Source organism: Coffea arabica, chromosome 4c, assembly GCF_036785885.1.
Source record: "Coffea arabica cultivar ET-39 chromosome 4c, Coffea Arabica ET-39 HiFi, whole genome shotgun sequence".
NCBI classification, from domain to species: domain Eukaryota; kingdom Viridiplantae; phylum Streptophyta; class Magnoliopsida; order Gentianales; family Rubiaceae; genus Coffea; species Coffea arabica.
In genome coordinates, this window is record NC_092316.1 from 15,592,606 (window position 1) to 15,613,430 (window position 20,825).

General features: G+C 33.5%; 1 protein-coding gene across 1 annotated transcript; it reads left to right on the forward strand.

Annotated features, from left to right (window-relative positions):
• Positions 1-5,193: 5,193 nt before the first annotated feature.
• On the forward strand, positions 5,194-20,280 carry LOC113738632 (alpha-N-acetylglucosaminidase). Its single transcript, XM_072046122.1, has 19 exons — positions 5,194-5,647; positions 8,680-8,756; positions 9,264-9,475; positions 9,593-9,714; positions 11,678-11,763; positions 12,786-12,880; positions 13,391-13,472; positions 14,009-14,115; positions 14,222-14,252; positions 14,988-15,105; positions 15,423-15,470; positions 16,178-16,286; positions 17,189-17,292; positions 18,042-18,140; positions 18,333-18,443; positions 18,948-19,192; positions 19,309-19,546; positions 19,622-19,700; positions 19,908-20,280. Exons 1-19 carry the CDS (start codon positions 5,420-5,422, stop codon positions 20,162-20,164), a joined length of 2,448 nt encoding a protein of 815 aa, XP_071902223.1. The 5' UTR covers positions 5,194-5,419; the 3' UTR covers positions 20,165-20,280.
• Positions 20,281-20,825: the final 545 nt, after the last annotated feature.

A 20,825-nucleotide genomic window follows, 5' to 3' on the forward strand; every position in this document is an offset into this window, starting at 1 on the left:
TTTTATATGTTGAGCTATAGTATGAAGTATTTGGTTTGTATAATTGTTTGGTTGGTATAATTTTTTAATATCTTCTAGATTTACATTATTGTTAATACTTGATTCTGCTTCTCTTCCCTTTTTAAAAGGCGATGCAATTATATCTCCTTTAGTAGTATTTATTTTTAGTTCCTGTAATGGAGGATGAATAGTTGTAACTACTTGATTATCTTTTAAATTTCATTTTTTTATATAAATTAGTTTGTACATTTATTTGAGATGTATCATACATATCATATATATCTATTTTTGAAGTATAGAATGACAACCGAGTGACAAAAGGAAAATCAAACTTCCTTTGTTTTAATTCATTCTTCCATTCCTTTTTCAAATTTTTTCTACATAAGGGTGATAATTGTGCAAACCATCTCTTATTTTCATTTTTTTTGTCATTGAAATCTTCTTGTAAGTATTTACGCTTAATTTTAAATTTAGCTTTTGTTTATAATATTTATTCTTCCTTTCATTTGTGAATGTGTTGGTGAATACTCGGACTAATTTTGATGTATTACCTCTGGTACTGGGGTTTTAAATTTGAATGTTGAATTATTTTCAATAGGAGGTACTAATTCAGTAAAATCGGAACAAGATTGTCTAACTGGTATCCATGAATAATTTGAAGAGGTTGAAGGTCTTTCTTGGAATGAATTAAATTTTATAAACACTTTCCCATCCGGTTCTTCTATTATTTGTTCTGCTTCTGTTCTTTCTAAATTTATGGGGACTTAAGGATTTTGTATTTGAAATTCAGGAGGTACTGTGATTTCATTCCATTTTAATCTTTAGGTGTATATACTGTTGGTCTATCTATTTCTACTTGAAGTATTATGGTTTCATCTTTTAATGTAGGGGTGCAATTAATGAAGTATTACAGTTTCATCTTTTAATGTATTACAGCTATTAATAAATAAAACTTAACATAAATCTGCAGTGCAATTCTATGTCCAAGTCATGCAGCCTTTTGTTATTGAGTTTGTCTCTGTAATTAATAGTGCAGTATAGACAATATGAGAATAAATGTATATTTATAAAAATAATATATCAAAGCCAGGTTTCAATCCTGAGACCTATGGGTTATGGGCCCACCACGCTTCCGCTGCGCCACTCTGATTGTTGTTTCAGTTTATAGTTATTAATTAATATAACTTAATATAAATTTGCAGTGCAATTCTATGTCCATGACACGCAACCTTTTATTATTGAGTTTGTGACTTAAAAAGCACACCGTCTAGCCATAACAACGACAGGATGTCCTTAAGCCTATGTCATGTCTAAGTTCTAACTTGTAAGAAGAAAGACCAGACATCACAATTAGATGTGACAGCAAATGAATTTTTACTCAAAAAAAATGATGCAAAATCCCGAAATATAACAAGAATACTTGAGCTTCTTCCAAAATCAACAAAAGAAATCGGATGAGTGAACAAGATCCTCATCGAATTCTACTTTTGATTCGTTTAGTGGTCCATGCGCATAAGACCAAATGATATCTAAACAAAAGGTGTCGGCCAATTTCAAAAGAAGATAAGATAAAATCTCTAAAGAACCAATCAAATGAAGATAAGAGTGTCACCATGAAATTCAAATGCACCTGAAATGCAAGTGGCTGTCAAATGAAATTCAAATGTAATATTCTGATAGCTATAAATAATCCTCAAAATGAGGATTAGGGCATCGAGTTTTAGCATAAAGTTCTATCTTAGTTGTTTTGAAATTCGTCCTTCTCTAAAAATTCGCCTCTCTTGCAAATCTTTAAATTCCAGCAACTTGTGTAAATTGTGTTTGCATTCAAGCCAAGATCAAAGCTTCCGCAATTGATAAAGCTTCCAACATTTTTTATTAAAGCTTCCAAATTTCCAATTTCAAGTAACACCTAGACTCAAAACAGGCTTACCAACGGACTAATAAGGTCATCTCTGACTTACTAATGCTAGAATAAGAATACTATATGTAGAACTAAATATGAATAAATAGATAAAACGAAAGCAAGAAACAGATTTATACCGTTCTGGCTCTAATATCAATTCAAAAGGAAGTGTCAGCATGGAGATGAAATGCAAATGATGTCGGCATGGAGATTAAATGTAAATGAAATTATCCTAGACTATTATAAATAAATGTTTGTGTATCATCAAAGGGAGAGTGATTTTAGCTTTACAATCACTATTATAAATAGATAAGCTTCCCTTTTGCCTTCTATTGTAATCATATTAAATAAAAAGTTATTTTGAGACGTTTCATTTAATCTCAAGTTTTCCTTAAAATAAATTCAGCAATTTCATTTATTTTCAAGTAAGTCCTCATTCCAATCTCTTTTATTTATTATGTCTTGGGCTGGGTTTGGTATCTGAGCCAGAACAGTATTAATCTGTTTCTTGCTTTCATTTTATCTGTTTATTCGTATTTAGTTCTGCATATAGTTTTCTAATTCTAGCGTTGGTAAGCTATAAAAGACCTTGTTAGTGTGCTGGTAGGCTTGATTTGACTCTAGGTGTTCCCGGTATAGGACTCCAATGTTTCTAATAGAATAATTAGACTTATAAAGAATTAAATTGATATAACAGTTAAGATGGCCGCAAGATTCAGAAAAATGCTGATAGGTTCCGATTCTAAAGGCTCAGACATGGTACATAGTAATGAACCACACATACCTATCAATACTGCTAATTAGTCTATCCCAGAAAAGATATTGAAAAAATATATAAAATAGGAATGTTTAAGTTTAAGACTGCACTTTCAATCAAAACTCATGAGGAAACCATTTCAATTCAATTTATAGAAATTTTTTCAATTTAATTGATAGAAACCATTTCAATTGAATTGATACAAAATTTTTCAAAAGTGTAATCAAAAGTTTAGTGCAATATTGCAAGTTTGGCAAAATTATGCATATAAATTCATACTTCGATAGTACGTAGCTAAGGTCACCACAACTTTAAAAATGTTTGCTACATTAATACCAATTTTAACTCTTATCTACGTACATGAGGCATTAGATTAATTCAAAATTTATCACCTTATTTGTTTTATAACACAAATCTATGAAATTATGAAATGCACTACTTGCTATTTCTGAATTATAAGTACATAACATGTATTGTACAAGTATAATATAATTTTAGATAAAGTGCATGGGAGGTCACTAAAAATTTAAAAGGTTTCATGTCTACCATCAAACTCTAAAAATGCTTTATCTAGGCAATTGTGTTAAAATTTTGTTTCATTCCAACCTTTTTCTCTCAATCAATCAATCACGTGAGAGGTAAGTTGGTTCTCGAATGACATTTTCAATATTTTATCCAAAACCATCATACTTGTAGATTAACTAGCCTTTCTGGCACAAAAAATCCACAATCTACACATGTCCTTGTTTGGATTGTGATTTTTTGTAGAAAAAAGTTTTACTTTTTTTCGTGAATACATTTTTCAGTTATCTTTTTACCTCATATATATTTAATCGCTACAATACATTTTTTTTAATATAAAAACTCCTAAAAATAGCAATCCAAATGGAAAGGGGCTACTTAATTGATTTGGGGATGGTAAGTTTTGAACGTGTTAAACATGTATTTAGAGAACCTACATGCATGTTATGTGTATTGACTACCATTCAACTTATGATGCGTTTGATAAAATTGAAGTTTGAAAATTAAAAATTTGAAATCTGAAATCTCAAGTCTCAATCTATTAATTTACTAAATTATTAAGTACTAAATCTAATACATTTAAATTAAAGTATCATATTAAGTGATAAGTGAATACCTTATCACTTATTTATTGAAGTAAGTTATGTCTAAAAAAATTCTGTACTACTAAATTAATTAAGATGTTTTATTTTTAATTATCAAACGTGTCTAAATATGTTAAAATCTAAACTCCTCAAATTTAAGTGCTTAATTGAATTATCAAACAAGGTCTTGGCATTCAAATTTTAATAGATTGGTTTGGATGAACACTTGACGAAGTTTAATGGGTAATTTAGTACAAGAAATAGTTTAACGGCTGATATGAAACTTTTCAATAGTTTAGTGGCCTTTCATGCACATTATAACTTTTACTGAATTGTTTGGATTCTACTTTTTGAAGAGTTTTTTGGGGAAAAATAAGTGCACTTTTTAAGATGTGATGTATATTAGAAAAAAATAATTGAAAAATATGTAAAAAGAATATTCATGAAAAGTGGTAAAATTTTTCCATGAAAATTAACAATCCCAACAGGACCAAGTAGCCATACCCTGACCAGAAATTGGCTTCTCAAGCCTATTAAAAAAAAAAAAAAAAAAGTTGCGAGTTACACCAACACTTCTCAATCTGCATTGTTAAATTGGCCTCTAATTTTGAGATTCTATTGGACTAATACAATTGAAGGTGGAGATGGGATGTTTTGAAATTGGATTGTAGAGATTAAATGAAGAACACCATTTTCAATGTATTAAAAAAGACTTTTTTTTGTATTTTTTATCTTGTTGTATTAATATCTATATTTATTATGTTAATATCTACATCTGTTGTGCTGCTATCTATATTGTACCGTTAGAAATAGTAACGGGCGGGAGTGGAGTGGGGGACTCTTCCCCGGCTTGCTGCCCCGTTGCTCAAACATCACCTCGCCCCTACTGAGCTCCTTATAACTTGCCCCATTTCGTAACGGGGAGAAAATTATCCTGTGCCCCACCCCACCCCCAATCCCATCAACCCTTACCGGGCAGACACCCATCTCAATTACCATCCCCATATACCCGTCTAGTCATTGCTTGCTATGGATAATAGTAGAAGCCCCTTGTACGATTCTGCTGGAGTCTTGGGCACTTTTGATAAAATTGAAATCTGAAAATTGAAGTTTGAAATATGAAATTTGAATCCATTAAATTATTGAATTGAAAAGTATTAAATCTAATACATTTGAGTGCATATCACATTCAGTGATAAGTGAATAGCTAATCACTTAATTTTGAGAGCAACTTTTGTCTAGAAAATTCAGTGCCATTTAATTAATTCAGATGTTCAATTTTTTATTATCAAACAATATGAATATATTAAGATCTGAATCCATTAAATTTAAGTGTTAAATTAGGTTATAAAAAGGGGTTTAGTATCAAAATAAACAACTAACTGCTAAGAAAGACTGCCAATGTCCAAACTACAGAACAGCCCAAAAATTGGTCAACCCGCGCCAAACCGGCTGGTAGTTAATATGTTGTCCGTTTTCTGAACCTTTAACAAAACAAACGTTTCTCCCTCTGCCTTGCCGGCCATCAATTGTCTTCAAACGCCAACAGGAAGCTGCCAATGTCTGACAATGATATGATCTCACCGCTCCTATTAAAATTTCTCCATTTCTTCTTCTTCACAAACCCACTTGGAAACCCAATCAAAATCCATGTCTACTCTCCCGTCAAACCCTCTCTGGATTTTTTTCACAGTGCTGTGCACCTTCTTGGTGGCTGCAAAGTCATCAACTGTTGGCGTGAGCTATATTTCACGCTTTCTTGAGATTCAGGACAAAGAAAGAGCTCCTTCTTCTGTTCAACTCACTGCTGCTTATGGTGTCCTCAATCGCCTCTTTCCTTCTCATTCTTCCAGCTTTGAGTTCAAGATCATCCCCAAGGTCATCTCTTATATCATTGCTCTATTTTGTTTTGCATTTTTTTTGAATTCTTGAAATATGTTAATTGCAAGTTGCTTAAATAGATTTTCGCCTATCTACTGAAAATTCAGGTTTCGAATCAGGGCCTTGAAATTGTTCTGATGGTAAACTTTTGCTTTTTGGCTACTCTTAACTGCTAAAAGTTTCATACAACTTGCTTAAATTTCAAAAAATGAATATTTTTCATTTCGTTAAGTTGAGACATATTTAGGTTGATACATATTAAATTGAAATATAAAAGGATAGAAATCCATCAACTACTCTACAATATATTGTATGTTTAAGGAATAAGGAGGAGAGAGTGAAAATTATTGGAACCCGAAAAAGGAAAAAAAACCACAATGTTGCTTGATGCTTTTTATTTTTGTAATTTTTAGATATTTCTTATGGATATATATATGCCACTAAATTAACCAAACTCAAGAGACTTAACTGCGGAAGTCAACAGAACGACCATTAGTTTATAGAATTAGAAGCTTAGTGGGCCATTTGAAATTTTTTTGATAGTTGAGTGACAAAAAGTTTGTGATAAGAATGGTTTAGTGGCCTCCTAGGTTTTCAATGATTCAATTCAGTTTGGATCCCAAAAGGCTTTCCTTCGCCTGTGGAGGTTATAGTTCAGTGTACTTTTTCCTTTAATATTGATATTTGGATCTTTTTCTTTTTCCTTCAATTCTGAGAGTAATACATTTCTGAGCTGGTAATGTACTTATACATGATCATGTTCAACATTTTTTAGGTTTTTGAATTTTTGGTTTCTATAATTGTTTGACCAAATTTGAAGGATGAATTGGTAGTCTGAAAATTTGAAAGAGGAACAGCTAGCTCAAGCTGACGTCGCATATTTCGATATAGAAAGGTTTGTATCATAGGATTCGATAAAATCAGTAGATTAAGGAAAGGATCTTCCACAAATGTGGAGAAATATGCTCTTGTACTTGGTGTTGAAATTGAAACATAAATTGCTTGAGTTCTCATGAGTTTGAGAACCTAAATGTGGCTGTATAATTTTCTGTGCTCGGAGCAAATGTTAATCTGAATTACGATTTGAGCTTAGGGTAATCAAGCGACTGCACGCTGATGTTTATATAAGTGATTAGGAGTCTTTTAGCTATGATGTTCATGTAAGTGATAAGGAGTCTTTTAGTTATGAAACCATCAAAACCTGTCAAAACTCATAAGAGCATGGTTCTTCGGTCCGCGTTGCACAGTTACTGTTAATCAGCTATTACATTGTAGAACTTGGAATTAAGTTCCTTTTGTTGCATATGAAACTATACTTAAAAGAGCTTTCCTTCGGTATAAAGATCATGATCTCAGTTTGTCAGAGTCTAGTTACAACCCAAAGTTGGCTGAAAATTTGCCTCTGCAAAAGTGGGTGCTGAAGATGTTGTAACATTGTTGGCAATCTTGAATAGGTTATGATCTGTATCATAAGATGACTTCTTCTTTGGAGTTTTAGGTATCTAAATATATTTTGAAATGGTATACATATCACAGCCATACAAATTGTGCTCTCAGATATGTTAGTTATTTGTAAGGACTGCTTAGTTTGAGATTCAAATCTGTTTAAAAATGTTCAGTAAATTTGTGACTAGTCCTGGACGTCCTACAATGAGAATCTGAGAATAGTTTCTTCTCGAGAATTTTTGGAATAAAGTGAAGATTCTTATGTTACAATATTTATGGTTGTATGATTTTTTTTAAAGATATGTTGATTTATTATTATCTGGAATTCAGCATGTAAATTTTAAATGATTCTGTGAAGTTGAGATCAATTCTGTGGAGTTTATGATGATATTTAATGATCTCATAAGAATTTTTGCATGTGAAGATTACTTTTTCTTGATCTTTGTGCCTCAAGATATGCTGAATTTAATAGACCTTTTCAAATCTTGAATTCAGTTTTAACAATGTGATAACTTGGGTTTGAATTCCAGGGTATTTAAAGTGAGAATCTGATAAGTATTTTTTTATGACAATTTCTGGATTCTGAACCTTGTTTCAGAAGTTAGGAATACCATTGTTGTATGACATGTACATTACAAGATATTTTGGTTTACTAAGTGCAACTAACACTGAAAATCAATGTGGTGATTTGAAATGTTCTGAAATTCGTGACATATTTTGGATATGATGAGAATCTGGAAATGGGTTCCACTTAAGAGATTTGTAATTTGAATGTAGATTCTATTTCTAAACAGTTTATGGGTGCTTAATACATGCAGCTTTTAGTAAATACCACCAACTTCAGAATCTGTACCTTGTTCACTTGGATGTATTGCAGCTTTAGGAGCAATTTCAGATTATTTGTATTGACAATTCGTGAATGGTTTATTCTTGATTTTTTATCACCTTAAATTTAATTTTCAACTATCATAGGATCATAATTGTTCTATTCGTGCATCTCAGGTTATGTTTGTTTAATTAGGCAATGCCAAAATTTGGAATTAGCGTTGCACATTTTTGGCTAGTTTGTTACTAACTTCCAATTGGATAATTGAATCAATGCAATTATTATTTTGAATTTCTACTAAATCATAGATCTAATAGTGTCGTATTTACTGGTTCTAATATAGTAATTTGGGTTACCTTTGGGCAGAAATAATGGGGACATTACAGATATGGATATGGACTATTGCATTAATTCCTTTTATGGGATATAAAGCTGAACAAATACATTATTGTAGTTCATATTTGTGCTGTTATTATGCATATAGTGCTGAATGCATTCTAACGATAGTTGCACTACAATAGAGCAATACCAGTTTATGGTGGAACTTAGAAATCGCTTAACAAAATAAGATATTCTGCCCTGTAAGATGATATTTGAACCCATATTGAGTATGCAGCACATTTGCACCCTATCAAGCTGTATCCTGTAGCTAACTCCATGTAACATGGCTTGTAATTTTTTAAGACTTTCTCTTTCATTTGATTATTATGACTCAAATATAGAAAGATCTGACAGTTCACATTGTATTCTTTTACAGGAGCATTGCGGTGGGGAGCTTTGCTTCAAAATAAGCAATCACCCTTCTTTTAGATACAATGGCTATCCTGAAATTTTGTATGTTGAGAGTGTTTCCTTGTTATCCTATTTTGTTTATAATTATTGAAGTTCATGGATGGAATGGTTCCCCTTGATTTTTCTCAACCAATCTCTTCAAACTTCTACACTTTTCCCTATATGAAACCTTAGCTTAATAGATGTTTTATATTTTGAAGTCAAACTAAATGCTTTAGTGGGCTTCAATTAGAATTTAAGTTTACAAAAAATGAGCAAGTAATCTAGTTCGTTTAGCAAGCTTTATAATGCTAGATTACTGCTTGAACATAAGGAGAGTTCCTGGAGCTCAGATCACAGGGTATTAAACGACAAAGGCACTTAGATCAGGATTCATACTCTCAAAACTTACATCTTCTTTCATCAGATATAACAAACCAAAAATTGCTCTACATCGGTAAACTCTCTATATTTCTGCCAGAAAATTGTTTGACACTTTGGACGAATTCCACTTGAAAATGACACATGAAAACTTTTTTAGTTGATTTGTTTTGTTTGTGTTATCCACAGGATAAGTGGAACCACGGGTGTGGAGCTTGCAGCTGGTCTGCATTGGTACTTAAAATATTGGTGTGGAGCACACATATCATGGATGAAAACAGGTGGAGCACAGCTAGCTTCTGTTCCAAAAGCTGGCTCACTGCCGCAAGTTCAACATGCTGGTGTAGAAATCAGGAGACCTGTTCCTTGGAGTTATTACCAGAATGCTGTTACATCAAGCTGTAAATCTCCACTTTCACCTACGGCATATGATCTGTAATTTGATATCCTGAGATTCATAACTTATGGCTTAGAGCTTCTAGGTCTTGGTTAACTTATGACCTGCATACTTTTGGTAGATACATTTGCATGGTGGGACTGGGAAAGATGGGAGAAGGAGATTGATTGGATGGCTCTTCAAGGTATCAATTTGCCCTTGGCATTCACAGGACAAGAAGCTATCTGGCAAAAGGTCTTCCAGGTATCAGTTTCTTTATTCTTCCTTCTTTGTTAGATCAAGTATCTCATGCTGAACAAAATCTTGGCTGCTTGAAATTTGTTTTCTCATAAAAAATTATTCAGAGATTAAATATACTAAGGTTCTTGATGGTTGAATATACTTCAGAAGACAAATGAAGTTAATTAACCAGGCCAACTTCTAAATGGTCTCCTGTGTGTAAGTTTTGACTCTGTTACACGATTTTGTAACTGTTAATTAGGTACTATAATATGTGTATGCATATGACATAATTCTGTACATGTATGACATAATTCTGGAAATGTAAATTTTTCTGCTAAGTATTGGCATTTTCTTTCAATGTTACTGCTGTCCAGTTTACACGATTTTGTAACTGTTAATTTGGTACTATAATATGTGTATGCATATGACATAATTCTGTACATTTATGACATAATTCTGGAAGTGTAAATTTGTCTGCCAAGTATTGGCATTTTCTTTCAATGTTACTGCTGTCCAGTTTATATTATCAGACTTTGACCAAATCAATCCTATTGAAATGGTCCAACATTTCTCCAGTTTTGAACCAATTAATTCAATCTTCATCTTAGTCCATCAAATTTGACGCATCAATTCATGGGCACAAATGAAGAATGTCAGCAAAGCACTCAATTCTTTTAGGCATTGTTCCTTGTAATAATTTCGCACTTTTTGTAATTTTTTTTTTTCAAGTATAAGTCCTGTAATCTGCATTCTGAGATGAACTTTTAGTTATTCTTTTGACTGGCATAGTTCTTGATGCATCAGCCAACTAAATAGTTCATATATTGAGAACTTTGATAGGTTTGTTCCTCCTCTTTCTTGATTATATGACTAGCTTTTTTTGAGCTATTGTTAGGTTGTATTTCATCCACTTGAATACGAATGCAAGTAAGCCACATGATTTGAATTGCTGCATGTATAATTTCTTTATGTAACTTATTTTCAGTTCCAAGCTGTATTGACCTAAACATTGAATTATATGCATTTAGACAAATGTTACCATATTGATTCTTCTTTAAAATAATGAAGTTGATACCAGAAAATGCAGCTTCAGAGTTAATAGCAACTGTGGACTCCCAAATGGGTGAGTTGACGCACAAAGTAAAGAAGTAAAACAAAGAAGTTGTGCTCAAAGATGTTGACTTCAAGGTCAATGTCTTAGACTTCATTTTCTCTTATGCTCTTTGCTGTCACATTTTTTTGGGAATTCGACTATTAATTGCAATCCAAGACTCCAATTGAATGATCATCAATTCCTACAAGTCATATTCATTGAATGGGTTGTGTGCATGTTAAGGTCTTTTGGGAACTTTTGCAACTTGCAACTATGGAGGAGAGAACTATGGGAAGGAGATTTGGAGAGAAAAGGAAGCGGGAATCAAGGAACAAGCTAGGGAGAAATGGAGAGAGAATTGAGAAGGGAGCTTCACAAGTCCATAGCTGAGGAAATGGGAAGGAGGAGAATGAATTCTTCTTGCAGTGGACTTGGAAGAATAAGCTGTGATGGATTCTTTTTGTTTGAGAACTAGTACTGAAGTCTCATTTCCTTTTCTTGAACTTGATCCATGGGTTTCAACTAAAGCTGAAGTCTGGGTTCTTTAAAGTCCATTTTAGTGGTATCGACTTCCATATTTCAGAAAAAGAATAAAACCACAATATGTATTTAAAATAGAATGAAACCCTAAATATCGAGGTCAATAATTCTCAGTTAAAAGGTATATTATAAAGTTTACTATCTGTTCCTGAAGTGTGAACATTTGGATTGTAAGATGATTTTACTGTCTTTCAATTCAAAATGTCAAAACTTAGATTGTTGAATTATTCTACTGCCTCTTAGCTCCCTAGATATGAACATATTTGCCTTTGCTTTTGTTGTTTGCTTAGTTTGAGTTATGTGGAGGTGAAGTTCTAATTTTTTCATGAATGATCATGTACGTGCAAACAGAAATTCAATATTAGCACTTCGAGTTTGGATGATTTCTTTGGGGGTCCAGCATTTCTTGCATGGTCAAGGATGGCAAATTTACATGGGTAAGCTTTCATTGAATTGTTGATTATGATTAAGTCTTCTACTATAATAACTACAATAATTGGCAATACAGATGAGAATGAGTATGAGATCGTCAACTTTATAATTTCTATTCAACTAGTTTCTCCCAGAACCCGATGTTTACTTCTGATTGTTGTGAATTTGAATGTCTTATGTGGTCAAGTACCATAGCTCTTGCTATTCAATGAAACAGAAACTCCTGAGACCTTAGGAAATTTCGGAGAAAATCTTTCACATTTTCTTGAAGGAGGGAAAAAAGGATAGAGTTTGAGTTTTTGAAAACCAATGATTGGATGGTCTGCTACATGATAGTACAACATTTTTGTAGTGGCAACTGGAATTGCCTTGCTGAAGTTGTCTTAAAATGAGTAATTAATGGGTACAAATAATAGCTAAGAAAGAGAACTGAAATTTTCTTTTGCCTTCATCCTAATGCATGCAACATTAAGAAAACAATTAATACCAACAGCAATTTCTCATGGGTGTGGTAAGTTTCCACCTATTCTACAACTTCCTCTTCCCAGACCCTTAGAAAGGAAATATGATTTATCCTTTCAATGCTTTCTTCATAAGGATCCGCTTGCCATTCCACTTTATCTGCTTATCTCTCTCCACAAGTTGAAAGGCTGACTACCTCTTGCTCAATCCATGTGATGCTTCAGATAGCAAGCTATCCTTGATAAGGAATCTACTTGGTCATGGAAGATGCTTTAACCCCAATTTCCTTCCTTTTCGCCATTTCCTTAATGATTTCTTGAAGCTCATTTATCTGCAAAAGATTAATATGTTGAGAAGTTAAGGAAATATCTAGATGAAGCTAAAATAAGCATTTTCCTTTTTATAAACTTAAAAGTGTATAAGAATCTGTAGACCACAGGAGGACTTTTGTCTCCAATAACTTTCAACATAAATGAGAAAGTTACAAGTGTGTTATGTTTCTATTCCTGAATACATCTATATTGTTATTCTTTGCTTTCGGGCTGATGTTTTCATTTAAAGACAGATGGGGAGGGCCTCTTCCTCAGAGTTGGTTGGATCAACAACTCCTAATGCAAAAGAAAATTCTTGCTAGAATGTACCAACTTGGAATGACTCCAGGTGCAGTTATCATATCTATTATTAATGACATGTCATGGATTTATAGTTAGCGCATTCCTTTTATATTATTAGTAATTATCCTGTCTTTGATCATGAATTGCATCTCATTTGTACATGTTCTAAAAGATGCATCCAGAAGAATTGCAACATCAGAATTTCTTGTTTCCATTTCTATAGATATGAGGCCAAAATGAGCTACAATAATTTTTAGTAGATCAAACTTCTTAAGATGCACTGCTTAATGTAGCTCTACCTTTTGTCAGTGGAACTAGCAAAATATCTTATGATTTTACTACATATTTATTTATTTATTATTATTATTATTATAATTATTTGAAGTTTAGATTGCTTTTATACCTAGATTTAAACTGCAGAATACAGGTTTAATTGCACTTCCATATACATGAAATTCCTAGTTGGATGTAATCTGTAAATAAGATAAACATTTTCAAGTTTAACATATAGCTGGAATGTTCAAAATGTTCTGAACACTTTTTTTGAATGTTTCAGTGCTTCCTGCCTTTTCTGGAAATGTCCCTGCTGCACTAAAACGTGTTTTTCCATCAGCAAAGATAACACACCTGGGAAATTGGTAAGTATTTGTCAGGTTTGATTACTTGAAAACTTGCAACAACTGCTATTATATGTATAATTTCTGTTGGAGTTGCTGTGGTGATCTGTGTTACAAATTGATTCTCTAACTCACATTTTCTGAAGGGTAAAATGTTTAAATTAGCATCTTTATGAAGTTAAATCTGCTTTGAAGGGTAATTTTGGTTTTGCAACAGTAATTATGCATTAAAGGACTATAAGGTTTTTGTGGCTTTGATGGTATACGCAACTTTTGCTGGATTCTCTTTCTTGCCCTCATTGTATAAACCTATATAAGCCTTTTTCGTTTAGGTGAAGGATGAAAATTTTATTTGTGGGAATGATAACAAAATAGTGATGGAATTTCACAAATTTTATTTCCTTAGCCAGTTGCCCATCCTTTTTTTTTTCCTTCTTTGTACTTTTTCGTCACTCGTTTGTATACTTTTATATGTTAAGGACACATATGCGTAACTTCTGTAAGGGTGAAAAGCAAGTTTCTTTGCACATACTAACTTTTTAAGATTCTGTCCTTAGGTTTACTGTTCATGGTGATCCTAGATGGTGCTGCACTTATCTTCTTGATGCAACTGATCCTTTGTTCATTGAAATTGGAAAAGCATTTGTTAAGCAACAAGTGAACGGTATCCACATAGCTTTCCTACCTTTGTCTGTATGTGCAGCTCCTTCAATGGCATACTAATGGCAATTTCATGCTCAAACTGTTAATGACTATACATTTTTGTGCAGAATATGGAAGAAGTAGCCACATTTACAACTGGTAAGTCCTCTATGTTCCTGCTGTGGCGGCTAAAGGATTGTTATTCCAATTGCTGCCTTCAAAGTGATAAAAGCTGTAATTATACAATATCAGATTTTTCAACAGCTTTTACATCTATACTTAATTTTAGTTTCTCAATTGAGGAACATGACATGAATGGAATAAGTTCGAACCTGTAATATGGTCTTGATTATTGTCCTGACTGAATCTTAGAGTTGCTTGATCAACCCATGTTCCTAGTATTCAATTGCCTTGAAAATCCTGAACTTCACTCTATTGCTTTGCTTTATAAAAGTAAAACATTACTTCTGATGTCTTGTGTGCCTCTTGACGAATGAACTGAGATTTGATCCTTTTACAAATGTAAAAGTTCATTTCAGTTTCTCTTGGTAAACATCAGATATTCTATCTCTTGAAGCTCTTATCAATATGGATCTTCAAGAAGTCGAGCATTTAACAGAGGTCCATCGATAGATGTCATGAATGGACATGCATTTGCTTGTGGCATTTACTTGGGCTTCCATTTGAGTAGCATATCATAGTTTAGAAATAAATAGAGACAGTTTCTGTAAGTTACTATTTTGAATTTCTGCTTCAATATGTTTTGTCTGATTCTTCACTATCATCATTCTTAATGTGGTTATTTTAACAGTAGTTGTGTACATCATGAGAGGTTCATAAAGAATGACTTATTCTACCACGTAATTAAGAACATGAGAGACTTTCTTGTTGCAGTGATACCTTTGATGAGAACACGCCACCCATAGATGACCCAGAATATATCTCGTCCTTAGGTGCTGCAATTTTCAGGGGAATGCAAAGTGGTGACAGTGATGCTGTTTGGCTAATGCAGGTGAAAATCCTGTTTCTTGCATATTTTGGTGTTTTATTGAGGTAGTGCAACTTGACAAAACAACATGATGATGGTACTTGATGACGAAACATTGTTAAATGTATAATTATATGTAATTCAACTCAGAATAAGAATCAAGCATAGCTAGTCCTTTCCAAGGAACCCCTTTTTTTTTTCTTTCGACAGTATGTAAGTTTCTGGCTGTCTCTTATTTTACATTGGCTTTTTTCTTAATTCTACCAGTAATCTTCAGCCACTCTTCCTCTTTTATGTCCCTTTAAAAATTCCATACTTCTGATCAAGAACTTTTCTGGCAGGGATGGCTTTTCTCGTATGACCCATTCTGGAGGCCTCCTCAGATGAAGGTTAAATCTATGAATTCTGTTTTGCACTTTCTAGACAATGCTTCTTAGATGGTGCTTATAATGGACTAAGAAAATAATTGATTCAGATATGGGTTCATGATGCATTCCAGAACATTTTTTTCTATACATGGTGCTCTTTTCCTTGGAGATGCCAGGCATAATATAAGAGAAACTTTAATCATGCTGAATCCAAGGACACTTGGGCTCATTATTTCCATAAGTAGAAACATGAGGCGTTAAGTTGTTCCTCAACTTGCTCTGGTAGGAGGCACATTAGCTCCATTTTGGCCCATACCAAACCAAATTTAAATCTGACTGGTATGCTTTGACAAGGAGCAAATAAAAGAGACTTTGAATTTTATCCCACAACTTGAAAAGACAGTAGCGTAGTTGTCAAGCCAGGATCTTTTTTAATAGTTTCTTCAGTGCTCCCAACCCTTAGCTTTGTGCTGTAATTGAAATTATGAGCATACAAAACCTCCTATCCATGTGATCTTGGTGCTTGAAAGAACAAATAATCAAAGTTTTACAAATGTCAAAATGGGCATATACACAGGACATGCGTTGAAAGTAGAAATCCATGTTGGTCTTTTGTATCAAAATCTGTGATTTGCACAGTCTTGTCAAAGAAGAAATGTTTCAGATTTATGTTCTTTGTCCAATGTTATTCATGTCATTTTTCATTCTCTGATTTGATGTTTTTTCAGGCACTCTTACATTCTGTTCCTGTGGGTAAGATGATTGTCCTTGATCTGTTCGCTGAAGCAAAACCAATATGGTCCTCTTCAGAGCAATTCTATGGTGTTCCTTACATCTGGAAAGTGACTCTTTCTTCTTTTTTTTTTTTTTTTTTTTTGTTCCTAAAGAGTTATTTAACTTTTCAATTTTATATCTATTACCTGGTCATCTGGAAATGCTCTTTTATGTTAGTCCTCTTACTGATGTGATTACTGAGTGGTAGTAGTGACAGTATACATAGTACAAGGCTCTTAAACAAATAGGAAATTAAGAACAACACTACCTAATACTCTTCTTCCATTTGCACATTAACCAAACAAATTTCATTGGTCATGACCTTGCTAATTCTTAACATGATGCACATTTCATGCCTTTGGGCTAATAACAGGTTTTGTTGGTTTTTTGGAAGGGGGGGGGGGGTGGGTTTTTGGAACTTGTTGTCACAACCAGAGTGGGAAATTGGCATTCTGAATTCACACATGCATATTTCATAGTTATGATATAAATTTGAATATAAAGCATACAAGTTATGATTTTTAATTTCTTATGTGCTTCTCCACTGAAATCCCTTTCATAACCTTTTATTTGACTAAGCTTCATGGCCTGCATTTAAAAGGTACGGTAGCTTCTCCCATTTTAAATTCATCCCCAGCTTCACATCCTCATGCTTTGTCATGAGAAATTCAAACTGCCATTTCCACAGAACAAGAAAAAATAAACTGCCACTTCCACAGAACAAGAAGTTTCCTTGTTTTTGCTTTTTAAACTAGCAACCCTTGTCCTTCCGCAGCTCTGGCCGGAATATATCATCTCTACGGGGAAAAGAAGATTTTAGTGATATTTTGTTGTAGATACATGATATCCTTTTGTTGTTTTCATCCTTGGTTAATTTTTTTACAGAAACTGATTAGCTATTTATTTTTGTTACTTTTAGTGGTGCTCTCTCATTTTTTTTCTCATCTCAAGTAATTCAATGTTCAGGTGTATGCTACACAATTTTGCTGGCAATATTGAGATGTATGGTGTTCTGGATGCAGTTGGGTCTGGTCCTGTTGAAGCTCGTAGAAGTGAAAACTCAACCATGGCAAGTTTGTGCATTATCTTGTTTTGACAATGAGCCTTTTTTCTTTGTTTTATCTTATGTGTAATCAGCAGCCAAAACTCTCAGTTCGTAATCTTCTTAACAATATGTTCTCCTTAATCCTTCTAATCTTCTCAATAAGATGAACTTAATCTCTATCACTGATCACGTATCTGGAGAACCATCATATTTGTAATATCAACGCACATGTACCTTTCCTCTCATTCTTATTATAGTGGAGGCTAATGCTTGTTTTGTCCAGTCTAATTCCTCTTAGGTTGGAATAAGTAGATATTTTATGCGTTGGACACAGAACAAAACGCCAAAAAAGGGAGTGGCCCACTAGAAAAACTCTAAAATTGCCATCAACCCCCTGAATTGTGTACACTTTTGCATTAAAATATACACTTTTTTCTTAAAAGCGAAATGGAGCCCAACTTTTATACTGTGCCCTGAGGCCATAGAATAGAATGATCCTACCTTTATTACTAAGCTTAGTTTTAAGATTTGATCTTCATACACCCTCCTGGATTCTCCCTTTAACATAGCATGCGTGAACCATTAATATCAAAACCCATAGCTTACCCTAAATAACCAATCCCTGCTTCAGTTGTTGATGAAATCTATTCCAATGATGCATTTTGTTTAGCTGAGAGCAACATACTTATTTTGTTGTTATTGATTACTAATAGTCATGAATTTCCCTCTGGTTCCCTATTCCTTACCTGTTCCCAATAATTACTTTTTTTTAGGTTGGTGTTGGGATGTCAATGGAAGGCATTGAACAAAATCCTGTTGTCTATGATCTTATGTCTGAAATGGCATTTCAGCATGAGATAGTCGATGTTAAGGTAACAAGAAATTCATATTTAGTGTTTAAAATTATATGCCTAAGCATAGTTTATTCTCAAGTTGTTTATCCAGTCATTGATAGATTTGGTTTTCATGCATGTCTACTAGTCTGCTAATGTTACAGCCATTAGTACATATAATAGTTACATGGCTAGATGAATTAACTAAACTGCAGTAAAATCTTCTTTCAGAAATGGGTTGATCTTTATGCTAAAAGACGGTATGGTAGATATGTGCAATCTCTGCAAGATGCCTGGACCATATTGTATGGTACACTTTACAATTGCACGGATGGCTCCCAAGTAAGTAGTATAAAATTTTTTTTTTATAGCAATTAATATTAGAGGTAGTAACTAGGTACTTTACTCAATCAAAAGGTGTTGTTTTTCCTTAAATATTATACTACACCCCATAACTGACAATTCATAGCCCCTAGGTTATTTGTGTATCCTGTTTCCCCGCTAAGTGTATTAAGAGATCCTAGTACCCTTCGTGCAAACTGAGAAGCCTATGTTTATCTTCTAGATGACACTAAATACATAGCTTCATTGCTTGTAAAGACAGGTTTCCATTCACTTCATGTTCATGAATCATTTAATTCATATTGTATGTTTTTTTGTATATGGAATTACATTAATTTGCAAACAATGAGATGAATGCATTAACAACTCAAAGGGCTATAATATTTGGACCCTATTTTACTTTCATTTAAGTTACCTGTCGCCCTCGCTTGAATTGGCAAATGATAAATGCTTTTAACTTAACAGACAGCGAACTTGAGAATGTCCTTTATGATTGTGTAACAGGATAAGAATAGAGATGTAATTGTGGCATTCCCAGATGTTGATCCGTATTCAATCGCAATACCTCAAGTAACAATCAGTAGAAGATATCAAGATAACAGGATACGATTTTTGTCGAGAACTGTCCGTGAAGAGTTAACTGATTCCTTCAGCAAACCCCATTTATGGTATTCAACTTCAGAAGTAATAGAAGCACTGGAACTTTTCCTATCAAGTGGAGATGAAGTACCAGAAACTAGTATTTACAGGTCCTACATACAATTATATGAAGTAGCAACCTTATCAACTAATATTTATTTTTAAATGATTGCTCCCTTTCTGTCTCTCCTTTCATATCAACTTGAGGTCCTTTCTTTATTCTTAGATACGACCTTATTGACCTGACAAGACAAGCCCTGGCCAAGTATGCAAATCAGCTATTCTTGAAGGTCATAGAATCATATCAGCTAGCTGATCTCCCTGCAGTTGCTCACTTTAGTCAAGAGTTCCTTGGTCTTGTGGAAGATATGGACATACTTTTAGGTTGTCATGATGGATTTCTATTGGGACCTTGGTTAGAGAGTGCAAAGCGACTTGCTCAGGATGAAGAACAGGAAAGACAGGTATTAATTTCTGCAATCCTTTACCTTATAAGAATTTGATAAGATAAGATACTTGACCTTTCAACCAAATTGCAGTTTGAATGGAATGCAAGAACCCAAATTACAATGTGGTTTGACAACACACAAGAGGAGGCTAGTTTGCTTCGTGATTATGGTAAGTGGTATGCTGTATACTTATTTCCACTGCTATCTTGACTTGGGAAGACTATTCAAAAATCAGTAAATGCAAAAACTTTATAAATACATGACATTTAATTGCTCATAAAACCTACTCGACATAATGCATCTCACAAGTTAAAGAGAAAAATAGAGCACACGGGATAAATGTTGTCAATTTGAAGTGTTCTTTCTTTTGATTCAGGAAATAAGTACTGGAGTGGGCTTCTACGAGATTATTATGGCCCTCGTGCAGCAATTTACTTTAAGTTTCTGATTGAGAGTTTAGAAAAGGGTGATGGCTTTCGTTTGCAACACTGGAGGAGGGAGTGGATCAAGCTTACCAACGACTGGCAAAGTAGTAGGAACATTTTTCCTGTGAAAAGCACAGGAAACGCCCTTAATGTATCAAGGTGGCTTTACAAGAAGTATTTAGAAGACCCTAGTTTTCATGATGTCTAGAAATCTAGATGCAACATATTGGATAAAGTTGCAAATCTGTTAACTTCGAAGTATTGTACGGGAACCATCTCTATCACTAGTATGCAGATGAGAACTAAAATCTCCCCATTTGGTGATGCCCATTTTTCTCATTATGTTTCATGTCATTTTGTGTTGAGACAGTCAACTTGAAGCCACTGCTTTCTCTTCTTTTGTACGTAGGAATGGAGTTCTAAACTACTGCAAATGTAGAACTACAAAACTGGAGAACTTTAGCACTGATAAATCCTCTAAGGAAAAATCTTTTTACCGGCAAAAATGTGTAAGGGGTAATTTCTACTGTAAGAATAATATTTTGGGCATCTTTTATTCTCAACTGAATGCTAGTAACAAAGTAATCGACGAGCAACTCTGTTTTAATGATTAAAGAACAACTACAAAGAATTTTTATTGGATCACATGCCAAATACCTTACTAAAACTTGACTGCAGCAAAACCCAAACTATAGGGGAAAGGATGGGTTGGATGGTTCGAGGGGAGGAAATGTAAGTAAAAGGTATGAGATTCAAATTCTCTCATTTATGTTTAAATAAAAAAGGCTAGACAAGAAAACTAGTAAATCTAACAGTTTTATTTTATACTACAAAAATTTTTTCAAGTTTGAGATCTTAACATGTTTACA

Excerpts from the sequence above, each read along its gene's own strand:
- LOC113738632 (XM_072046122.1), top strand. The coding sequence starts at position 5,420 with ATGTCTACTCTCCCGTCAAACCCTCTCTGGATTTTTTTCACAGTGCTG. Across the intron at positions 15,106-15,422 it reads ATGCTGTTTGGCTAATGCAG|GGATGGCTTTTCTCGTATGA; the intron begins GTGAAAATCCTG and ends CTTTTCTGGCAG. Across the intron at positions 19,193-19,308 it reads CCAGAAACTAGTATTTACAG|ATACGACCTTATTGACCTGA; the intron begins GTCCTACATACA and ends CTTTATTCTTAG.